An 11,707-nucleotide genomic window follows, 5' to 3' on the forward strand; every position below is an offset into this window, starting at 1 on the left:
CCCTCGACCTTGAAAAGGCCACCAGTGAAAGAGCCAGTAAATCGTCTAGAGGGTGGCTTGAAAATTCACAAAATGGTCCATGTTCCTCCCAGTAACAATAAGAAGAATGGTGCCCTGAGAAAGTGTCGCGTGAGTGCTAAGCATAAGGTTAGAAAAGAAACAAGTATCATGTGTGCAGGCTGTGGTGTGGCTCTCTGCAAACTTTCATGTTTCAATGTTTATCACATGAAGAAAAACTAATAAAGAGGTATGGAAAGGCATTTATTGCATAATATATTGTATTTTAATTAGTTCCTGAAAATTTCGTTTTTAAAAACCAATTTTTGTTGAAGTTGTTTAGGAAAAAGTAACTACATGCATTTTAGCGACATAAGGTTTAAAGGGCCTGCCAGGACAGGGGTGGGATTTAAATACCCTTCGCGCCAGTCAAAGAGTTAAGAGGTCAGTTTTCTATAAGAATCATATACATAAATTTTGGTGGTTGTGTCCATGGATTATCCAACATTTTCTGATTTATGAGATAAAGAAAAAAAAATGCAACTGAGCATTGAAATATAGTTGGTTAGAACTCTGCTTTATAATCAAGAGGTCCTGGGTTCAAATCTTGGCCCAGAGGTAAGTTACCCAAACGAGGTTCCTGTAGTTTTCTTCAGTCTTTCCATATAGCCAACTGTCCACTGTCAATAGCATACTGAAAAAATTTCACTAGGGGTACAAACGATAGAATTTGTTGCTACACGAAGTGACCCCTGAACTAATTTTTGTAATAATATTGAGAAACGGCATCATTCAGCATTACATAGGTAAGACAGGTTTATTCCACTTTGACACAGTTTCACCTTCCGTGCCTCTACTTTGGTACCTGTTTGGATTGTGGAGGATTGTATTCTGAATGTATGCAGTTTGAATTGTAGTTCCTAAAATTTTCCTCAGTCTCCAGTATGAGGACTACTTCCAAATAAGCAATGACTGCCTCATAACAAATCATTTGGCTTGTCTGATAGGAGGGACTGGCTACTTATATAAACTCACACCACTGCACACTCTGATGCATGGTGCAGTCAACAGGTTGGTAGACTATACAGCTAGGGGCCACCAGGATTTTTTTACAACTAGATAATGGAGTAACACTGTGATTTGGGTTGTCTCTTAATGTTTGGTGGTCATTTGCTAGGTCTAGGGTAAATAGATGGCTGCATGTGGCTACCTTATGTATATTTTTTCTTTAGTTTGGTTTCAGTCTGGACCGACCAAGATGGTCGAGGGCAGAGATTCATAAGCATATTTGAAGTTGTGTCCAAATCAAGGTGCTATCCTTGAATGTCTAGAGGGACTGAGGAAATCCATGGAGCTATAGGTCATAATAATCAGTAGCCTCACACTAATACTTCTTTTCTTAATATGATGTGCCATTTCTATGTTAAGCAACACTCCTGTTAGCACAGAATCTCATGGTATAAACTGGTGAATTACCACATTTGTTCCATATCTTTGATGGTATTTTGGGCAGTCTCATGGCATCTGCCCCTTAAACATATTTGTCTCTATCACTTTCTCATTTGCTACTCTCATAGTATGGTAGTGTGAACTGTGCCATGAAAGTAAGTACTGATGGGCTATTGAAAAAAACAAGAATTTATTTCCAAGCCATTTATATTGCCATTTGATGTACATACCTTACGCTACTTTCTGACATAGTTTCCGTCATTGTTGAGACACATGTAGTGGGGCATCAGTTTTTGTATCTGTGCATCGTAAAATGATGCCACCTGCGATTCAAACCATGTGTTAATGGCTTCTTTGACCTCTTTGTCATTGTGGAATCACCAGCCACCAAGGAAGTTTTCAAATGCAGGAACATATGAAAACACTTGGCACTAAGTCTGGGCTGTAGGGGGGAGGGGGGATGTTTGAATTGTTCCCAGCCAAATGTCGTGATCAGGTCTTGTATTACAGCAGCAGCTTGTGGGCAGGCATTGCTTTGAAACATCAACACCCTGATTAAGCATGCCACGTTGCTTGTTCTGGATCACACGACATCATTTCTTAAGTGTGTCACAATGGACACCTGTGTTGATTGTTGAGCCTTAAGGCAAGAATTCCACAAGCAGAATGTGATTCTGTCCCAAAACACTGTGTACATGATTTTGCGAGTTGAAATGGTCTGTTTGAATTTCTTCTTTTTTGGCAATGATGTATGCCTCCACTCCATGGACTGCTGCTTCGATTCAGGTGTTACGTGCAACACCCATGTCTTGTCTGCTGTGACTGTGGCTCAAGAAGTCATCACCTTGCTCACTGTATCATGTCAGAAAGGTCAACGCACTGGCCTGCCATTTTGTGTTCTTCTGTAAGCATCTTCGGCACCCAGTGTGAACACAATTTCCAAGACAAAGTTTTACAAAGAAGTGACCATGAAATTTGTGGAAAATGCAGGAAAGTGACAAAATGGTGAACTGTCTGTTCTCTGGAATCTTCTCTTCCACACCACTCACCAATTTTCATTACCCACAGATGGTTGGCTGCTCCACAGATCATCATGCTCATTTTTGCGTCCATCATTAACGTGTCTCACCCATCTTCATACCATTGAATCACTAATGGCATGTTCTTCATACAGCTCACAAAGTTGATGATGAATGTCAGCTAGCTTCATGTTTCTGGCATTCAAGAAGTGGATTACAGACCGCATTTCACATGTGGCTGGCTTCTCAATATTCTTGAACATTGTAAACACACAGAATGATGCACAAACACAGTTTGATTGTCTGCAAATGGTGTCTGTGCCTTTCGAAAGGACCAATAAAGTCTGCATGCATGTGCAACACTGTGACCACAGGACTGTGGCGGCAATATTTGTGAACGAAATTTATTTTGTGGATATGCCTTGAGTGTGTGTGTGTGTGTATATATAGCATTCAAGTTGATGATGACCTGTAGATTTATGACCCTTAAAATGGAAAGAAGCTCATCTTCCATTTTAACTAAGTCTGAGAATGAAGTTTGACTGAAGATCAAGATATGTTTTTTCTGGATTTGATCTTGAAAATCTGGGACATGCATACGCCTAAGAAAACCTACGTTCCTAGATTTTCAGTTTGGTTACAAAATATACACAAAACAAACACAGTTACAAAAATTATGCAAATTGTAATGGAAATTAGTTCATGTAGAAAGAGGGTGGAACTGTATTAAATCAATCATGACAAAGTCTTCATATTTACCTCTTGTGTTTCAGGCCGAGGAGAGCTCTGGTATAAGGATAATCATGTCGATGTCTCACCCGGGCTTGGCTAAGAATATTTCTGAACAGGCATTTGGAAAATATCTCAAGATCATTCCTGCAGCAGGGGCAGGTATGTATATATTGTTTAATATGTTCAGAGACTAAGAAAAGCTTATTGATACTACCAGTTTGTATGGGAAATCTGTTTCAAATACCAGTATGGTTCATTCATTTTTTTAGTATAAATTCGTTATAAAATATAAATATAGTTAACAGATACTTTCAAATGCCCGGCGGAGGTCGTCGAATTTTTAAGGGCAGAAAAATTCAGGGAACAAGTCCTCTGGGAGGGACTTTAAGCCGTGGGTCCCGTGTTGTAGCTTTACAGCACGTAAAAGAACCTCATATCTCCAAAGGAGGTCACTGAGCCAAATTACGGACATTTCCCACCCAACAGCAGTCTCTAATACCTCTGGTAGATGGGGGAAGCATTATAGATACCTCTCAGCTAGTAGAGCCGGTCTCGCTGGCTGGGCGAGACTGATGGTAAGCACCAGTACCGGTAGGATATAGAGACTGGTAGACATCATAGAAGGAAGCACAGTGGACCAATACAGGTCTAAGTGCATGGGGAAACCCACCCTCTCCAATAACTAACTAACTAACAGATACTTTGAAGTTATGAACAAAATATTTGGATCCAAGATAAAATACATGATAGGAAAATTAAGAAAATTACATAATGATTCAGCTTTCAGTTCTTACTCATCCTATAATATTTTTAATGAGGAGGATGAGCTGAACGGTGCATGGAGGAAACAATTTTTATCTGATATTTTAGTTGTGAAACCTCAAGAGAAAAGATCACATAGGGTGTCCAGAAAATAATGGTTGGGTTTTGAGAACAAATATTTAGTGAAATGTGAAACAAATTGAAGGAATTAATAGTTCATTTTATAATGTATCTCAAATAGTTTGGAACATAATTAGCAAGTTTCCACATGTGCACTGTTTGTGACCCTGCATATGTCCAGTCAATATTCCAATTCTTACTACTTGCCACACACACTGTAGCAATCTCGTTTGAGTGGAGTAATGTAAAGGTACAGGATTCAGTGTGAAGCCTTTAATGTATTTGGAGACAGAGTCTCTGAAACCCCACCATTATTTTTCAGACCCTTTGTATAAAGATGGATCATTGGAAACCAGACTGAAGGTATGAATTGCAGACAGTTCAATAATGAGCATTTGTGAAGATGGTGGTCAACATTTGCCTTCCATTAACAGTAGGAATTGTCTTGACCAGCTGCTCAAGGAGGACCCTGTACCATGGGGTGAATTAGTTATTGGTACTTACATGTAGAGCTTATCCCTGGTTCTTTCCTTTCTAGGGTACAAGTCATTGGAGGTGGTGAGCAGACATGTTGATGCCTATCTTCACATGACGGAAATTAAGAAGTGGGATATTTGCGCTGGCAATGCCATCATTAATGCCCTTGGTGGAAAAATGACAACACTGTCAAATGAAGTTCTGGATTACTCTTCTGAAGATACTGTTAACACAAAAGGTGTTTTGGCAACCATGGAGAAGCATGAATTCTACTTGGAGAAGCTGAAACCATTTAAGCTGTAGGACACAACTGTTTTCACTGTATTGTGTGCGTGATTCTGGAACAGTTTTACAATACGGTGACCAAATCTTTCATTTTAAATTCCGTTAACAGTTATTCTAAACTTCCACATGCCTGTCACTCTTGCATAATGCAGACTTTTATAACTCTTACCTGGACCTCTGTGTCAAATCAGAGCAAGGCCTGGTTAGCCATCCCCTGGCCTTGGTGTGATATCAGAGAAAAGAATCCTATATTTTTGGTGTGATATCACACCTCTTTGGCACTATATAAACTAAATGTTGGAAATTGAAATATATAAGGTTCTTCCATATAAAATTGAACATTTTTACTGATTAATATAGATACAATTTGTATTGATAGACAGTTTATTTCTTGTAAATGACCTACCGACCAAGAGAGGAATTTAAATGCTTATAATTACAGAAGGGACTAACCAACTTAAAGCAACTTGTCACTGTACTGTAAAGAGGTACAGAAATTTTACTGGAGGGTTACTTAAATCTTATATTAGTAATAAAAATAACAGTACATGTTGCGATGAAAGAATTTCAAGAATAATTCATATATATATTTTCCCCTTTTACAATAAAAATATACTAGAAAAATAAATATATATAAAAGTAATCTATATCTAGTAGATTTTCACACACAAGTTACTTACCGCTACATAAAAGTGTATAAATTGAATGAAGTGAATCAGTAGTCAATTTTGCCATTAAACTCATGCAGGTAATAAAATTCCCTCTGATGTAGTCTAGCACCGATAGAAGAACATCAGCTCAGAACTACAGGTGAGTTACCTGATTCTGTAATGAAAGTAAGAAAGTGGTCAACAACAAATCGTATCATCACATTCAGTACAACTCTGCAATACAGTGACCTTACAGAAGTCATTCTGGTGCATGCTCATGACATCTACTGTCATACTTGTTGCAGAATTCATGTTTCATTTACATTCAGTAGACTCAACACAGAACTAATGTAACATCAGTTAATTAAATCAATAATGGTTGTGCTGCAAGGACCGGTCTGTACCCACCCATTATTCACTTATTTATTCCTGCATTCATTCATCTGTTCATTCATTTGTTCAGTATAAAGCAAACTGAATTACATTAGCCCAACCTTATTTGATGCTGAAGTCCAATCAACCAGAGAAATACTACAGAATTTCAAAGTATGACCAAGTGTGTTGTTAGTCATTAGTATAGCAGCAACAGACATCTGTTGAACAGATGTACAGCACTTTCATTAGGTTGATGATACAGTAAAACCTCATTAATTCAATATCAGATTATTCAAAATGCTGTAAATTTTGATGTTATTAGTTGCAAGTAGTAACTGCTCTGAGTTGGCTGGCCAGCAAGGGCAGAGGGGAATAAAACAGTAAGCAAATGGTTGGAAAATTTAAGTACCATCATTGTCACTGTCCACTGACTTTTTCTATGGCCTCAGTATATATAGTTCCCAACCAACAGACTTTGCAACCTTGATATTACAAGTGTGTGTGTATATGTATATATATATATATATATATATATATATATATATATATATATATATATATATATTGTCATGTGGAGGGGGATATGCGTGATGAAATCAGGTTCTAGTCTTGATGGTTGGATTTATTAACAGCTTGGTTACACACACTCTTAATCACAATTAAATACATGCAATATAGTGCTATCGCTGATTTACACACTTTCCAGTTCACCATTGCGCACACACTAGGATTCTCTGTCTTCCACTAGGCGCCTCCTAGCAACAGATCTCCACACAGAAACTGTCATTTCAAATCACTCCAAATATTACACATAAGATCTTCTAATTACACTTCCAGTATCATTGAACTGTCGCACACATAAAGTCTTCTAAATCACACTTGACAGCCTCGTAGGGCGACCTTCTGTATTCCTGGTTCCACTTCGCTTGCTTCTGCCACTCTTGTTCAACTCTGTGGATCGGCCTTGTCATGTAAACTTGAATCGGAGAGCATGGAAAATGCAGCTTGTCCTCATTGTTGCATGGAAGGGTTGTTTAATGACTGCTGCAAAGCAGTGGTCTTGGTGGGGGGGATATGTGATGTCATTTGCAGAAATGCAAAGATGATGTGACTCCTACTCACTACTGCACTATGATGTCATTGTGCCTGCACAGGAGTCTTGTTTACCAGCTGGCACTTAGAAGTGGGTTGCATAACCTTGTTCCACATCCCGCTGCCTGACAGTGGGTTGACATGTTACAATATATATATATATATATACATACATACATACATACATACAGGTGTCCCAGGTGTTTGGTGCCATACTGAGGGTTCCCTATAGAACAACTCTGAAATAGGAACCCATGTCTGCAAATGTAAAATAGCAGCGCTAGGGTGGCCTTAATGTCGATGAGCGTGCACAGGCATATTACTCCCTCCAAACTCTTTAGACTCACCTGCTAGAGTAGATGTTGGAATTGGCGCCCTCCATTTTCAATGCATGCGTTACATCGATGAAAGAAACTTGGGCGCACCATTTCAAATAGTCCAGGTGTCTCACGGATCACGTCACATTCAACAAGTATTCTGGCCAGCACCTCGAATTCATTATCCATGGGCGTGTCGTGGATCAAGCTTTTCACATGGCCCCAGAGGAAATAGTCCAGTGGTGTCAAGTCTAGGGATCGGAGTGGTCAAGGCACTGGGCCTCCTCTTCCTATCCAACGACCATGAAAAGCAGCATCCAGGTAGTCTCATGATACAATGCTGAAGTGTGCTGGTGCTCCATCATGCTGTATCCACATTTGCCTCTGCACAATCGGTGGCAAATCTGCTAGCAAAGCCGGAAGGATACATTCCAGGAACACCTTGTAAAAGGGCCCATTGAGTTGCAGTGGTAGGAGGAAAGGCCCAATCAAGTGATCGTCAATGATGCCCACCAAGACACTGACAGAAAACTGTGCTGTTTTGACAGTTGAATCATCCATCCCTTGTAAACTGCGTTTTGTCTGTGAATAACCCGTGATTCAGGAAGTTCGGCTGATGTAAACACTGATTCAGTATCCACTGACAAAATTGAACTCGTGGTACGAAGTCAGCTGGACCTACGTCGTGTACTCGAGTTGGATGATACGGATAAAGCTGTTGGTCGTGCAGGATCCTCCAAACACTTGATTTTGATGTCCCCACAATCTAGGCAATGGCACAAATGCTGGTTATTGAAATGTTCATGGAAATTAGAAAGCTTGTTTTTTTTATTTGATTTAATTTAAGTCTGCTTGTGGACCACCTTTCCCATCATCGCGGGCCACAGGTTGATAAACGCGGATTAAAAAATATGAGATGAAAATTTAATTTAATTTAATTCTACTTCAATATAAGCTCCACCTAGAACATACCAACTGCCGAATAAATTCTTCCGAAATTGTAGCACATTTTAATATGTTTCGCCATTCGCCACATTGATTTTGAAGTCTTGCACTCCCTGTTTCTTGAAGATTTCGAAACTGTTTCACGACTGACATCTTTGTAATTTACATCAGCAATGCTCTGTCGATCAATTGCTGATGGCACATAAAATTATCAGACGAAGTCTACAAGGCAAATGTAGAAATGAACACCTTACGACACTAAAAACTACAGACACTACAGACCTTCATAAGCTGCGCCATCATTGCTCATAGATGCTGCCAACTTTTGACGAATTAACTGGAATAATAGTTCAAAATCGAGCATTGTACATGTTTTCATTCGTACACGGTATATGAATTAGTCCGTTCGCAATTCAAAACAAAGTTACAAAATAAGGAATTTTACTAAATACACATAATGAGTCTTGAATAAACTGTATATTTGCGACACACATATAATCTAACAGCTGACTAACAGTTTGATCACCTATGAGATGCTTTGCTTTACTCGAGTTGCACACATGACAAATCTCAGCTAACAGCTAAATGTTTTGTAAATGTTAGTATAATCATTTCATAAGCGAGAATGGTGTCGACATATGTGTCCGTGCTGGGGTTAGAAAAGATTAACGACAAAGTTTGTAGCGTTTGTACTTTGTAGTATCTAGGCCATATCTAGGAGATCCAGGCGGACAAGCAGGTATGCGACGGTATTCATCATGCTTCAGCCTTGAGAACAGATAAAAAAGGAAATGACTAATAAGTCTTACGAGATGTTTTGAACGCATTTCAGCACGTTAGTTACGAAATTGGTTCTTTTTACAACCGCAAGGACAAATGTAATTACCATCTGTTACTTATTTATAGCATTATTCTTACGGACTAAACATAGCAGTTAATTTCTTTAACCCTTTTTAGGCAACTTAAAACCAGGAATTCAAGAATGCAATATGTTGGACTTACAGTGGCACGTATTTTTAAATCTGAAGTGATCCAAAAGTGCCATGCAGTGAGCCACACCATGTTCAACAAACATCTTTTTTTAACAAATGTAGGTATTTCTCTTACTCTGTCTGGAGTTGGGGACATACTTCAACAACATTATGAGCTCTTACAAGGTGACCAACAGAAATGGAATCATACAAGAACGTTACATATGTCAGTTACTGGCATGACAGTAGGAATATTCTGTCACCACACATACAAATTGCTTGACAGTTTCTTTCCAGGGAGAACTCTGAAGACAGTGCTGAAGAAAGTTTTGGTGGATCAACTTGTAACCTCACCACTTTGTATAACAATATTTTTTGTTACACTGGCATGCCTTGAAAGGTCAAATGTGAACACATTTGTGATGCAACTGAAACAGAAAGGTTGGCGTTTATATGTTGCAGATTGGGTGGTGTGGCCACCAGCACAGATAATTAATTTCTATTTTTTACCTACAAGATTCCGTGTGCTATATGACAACACAATATCACTTGGCTATGATGTTTATACATCTTATGTAGCACACGAGATACCTCTAGAAGTTGAAGCAGAAGTTTGTGAAAACACAGAATGAAGCAGCTGCTATTTAGTTGCCAGACAAATTTAGAACAGCTCAACATTAAGTTATGGCACTGTCAGGGTTGTCATTCATGATTAAATACAACATAAACCATAGAACTATTGTGTATGTAAGTGAAATGTTTTATACCGTATGCCTGTTAATTGTATGGTTGATGAATTACGCATTATTTTTTATTTCTAGTGGGGTGGGACTAAGTCCTTGTACTGTGGCCACTTCTGGCCTATTGTACCAGCCCCAGATGATAGGTGGGGGTGATTGTGGAGCAATTGGTAGACTGACGATTGGCAGGGGCAACAAGTATTCTGAGAAAACCTGTCCCAGCGCCACTTTGTCCACCACAAATCCCACTTGATCGAACCCGGGCCGCTGCGGCAGGAGGCTAGCGACTAACCACTTGAGTTATGGCGCGGCCCAATTATGCATGTTTGTTGAATTAATGTTTGGGTTTTTTTTTTTTTGTGAATGCAGCTGTAAGAGGACTAGTTCTAGTTCTCAGAAATATTATATATGTATGTGACATGTATTTTAAATACAAGATGAACTAACCTTTCATATGGCATATTACATAAAAGATTTCAATATTTGTTAATATATTCTAGGCTAGGATCTTGGTAAGGTATTACCATCTAGTCAATGAATTTGATTTGTTTCATTCTGGTCCGTCACACTAACAATTACAAAGGCAAAAATAATACCGTCTAATGTGACTATTTATGTTTTATTTTTATTACTTGAGGATTTATCTCCCTTACATGTTTCGACCCTTACGGATCATCCTCAGAGGGTATCAGTACTTTCGGAAACTACTATTACAATAGATGTTAAATGTATGGATATACATATGATGTCTAAAATGCACAATATACACAATGTTCAACCTTCCACATTCACGGCAGCCTTCTTGGTGTTAAAACTTTTTTAAAAAAGTTTGTTTTAAAAACTTTCAAGATCAAGCTTAAAATTTATGAACCATACAGGTTCACGTCAAATCTCCTATTGTTATTCGTGGAGGTGGCTGGTCCTGTGCCGCCTGTTTATCTTGCGAAAGGAGATTCTTAGAATTTCCGTGTTTATGCGTGGCCTGCTGTGTTGTTGACTCATGTACAATATGTATGTTATATTAATATATAGTTATTGGCTTGTTCTGTATCCAGAGGTTGTATCACCAAATATGGATTCTTGGAACAAACAGATTGATTGAGAAGCTTTGTGATCTGCAACAGTCATATGTACTTGAAAGACACTGAAAATTCACACTTGCATCACTTGTGATTTTTATGGAAATAAAATTATTACAGCCTATTAGCATGACTTTCTTTGCTGGAATTCCATTTCATTTGTATGGTTCAGAGACCAGTGAAGACAACCAGACTCCAAACCTCATCAGATCCACTGGATATACAGTTCACCTCACACTACATGAACATACCAAACTACTTCCCGATGAATATTTTTATAATACTTTATTAATAATTTATTTTTTAACACACGATTACATTAAATTATGTAAATGATTTCAGACTATTGTATGACTGTGACAGGTATATATGATATTTAACTGGTATGTGAGGCGTTATATTTATTGCTTATATTTATCTTGAAACTAAAGCGCATAATAATCTTTTGTACTTAATATATTTTGGGTGGAATTGTATATAGAAGATTCATGTTACTGATAATTTAAATTCTTTGTTTTAATCTGTTTGTATTTAATGAAATTGTTATTACACTGTGTACTATTTTATATCGTTTTTATTGTTTATCTTGACTGTTTCAATGTTTGGAACTTATTTTAATATTATTATTGACATGTTCTATATCCAGGGTTGTATTTCAACCTATGTTTTGGATTTACTGAATTTGAAATAAATGAAT

At 38.1% G+C, this 11,707-nt stretch overlaps 3 protein-coding genes across 9 annotated transcripts in view; 2 read left to right on the forward strand and 1 right to left on the reverse strand.

The window, feature by feature from the left end:
• LOC111874783 (putative inositol monophosphatase 3) overlaps nucleotides 1-5,484 on the forward strand; it is a 14,947-nt gene extending 9,463 nt beyond the window's left edge. The window contains exons 4-5 of the mRNA XM_023870568.2: nucleotides 3,239-3,356; nucleotides 4,618-5,484. Coding sequence (XP_023726336.1) covers nucleotides 3,239-3,356; nucleotides 4,618-4,859 — 360 coding nt within the window. The 3' untranslated portion in view covers nucleotides 4,860-5,484. The remainder of the gene's footprint in view (nucleotides 1-3,238; nucleotides 3,357-4,617) is intronic.
• LOC111874785 (ubiquitin-conjugating enzyme E2 W) overlaps nucleotides 1-11,707 on the reverse strand; it is a 47,072-nt gene that overhangs the window by 19,488 nt on the left and 15,877 nt on the right. For 2 of the 6 annotated variants that reach the window (XM_033755590.1, XM_023870574.2), the window contains exon 2: nucleotides 5,522-5,666. In XM_033755590.1, the coding sequence (XP_033611481.1) occupies nucleotides 5,522-5,585 (64 nt within the window). In that variant the 5' untranslated portion in view covers nucleotides 5,586-5,666. Of the gene's footprint in view, nucleotides 1-4,583; nucleotides 4,667-5,521; nucleotides 6,181-7,305; nucleotides 7,964-8,502; nucleotides 8,519-11,707 lie in introns of those variants that run through there. The other 4 variants (XM_033755591.1, XM_023870575.2, XM_023870572.2 and 1 more) reach the window with 4 other exon arrangements.
• On the forward strand, nucleotides 8,539-10,069 carry LOC111874784 (mpv17-like protein 2). Of its 2 annotated transcripts, none has more exons than XM_023870569.2 (2): nucleotides 8,539-9,098; nucleotides 9,178-10,069. In XM_023870569.2, coding segments are annotated over exons 1-2 (648 nt in total). In that variant the 5' UTR covers nucleotides 8,539-9,096; the 3' UTR covers nucleotides 9,824-10,069. The 2 variants fall into 2 exon arrangements, with proteins under 2 accessions (XP_023726337.1, XP_023726338.1); XM_023870570.2 differs by having other exon boundaries at nucleotides 8,541-8,959.

The sequence above is a fragment of the Cryptotermes secundus genome, unplaced genomic scaffold (genome assembly GCF_002891405.2).
Source record: "Cryptotermes secundus unplaced genomic scaffold, Csec_1.0 scaffold955, whole genome shotgun sequence".
Taxonomy (NCBI): Eukaryota; Metazoa; Arthropoda; class Insecta; order Blattodea; family Kalotermitidae; genus Cryptotermes; species Cryptotermes secundus.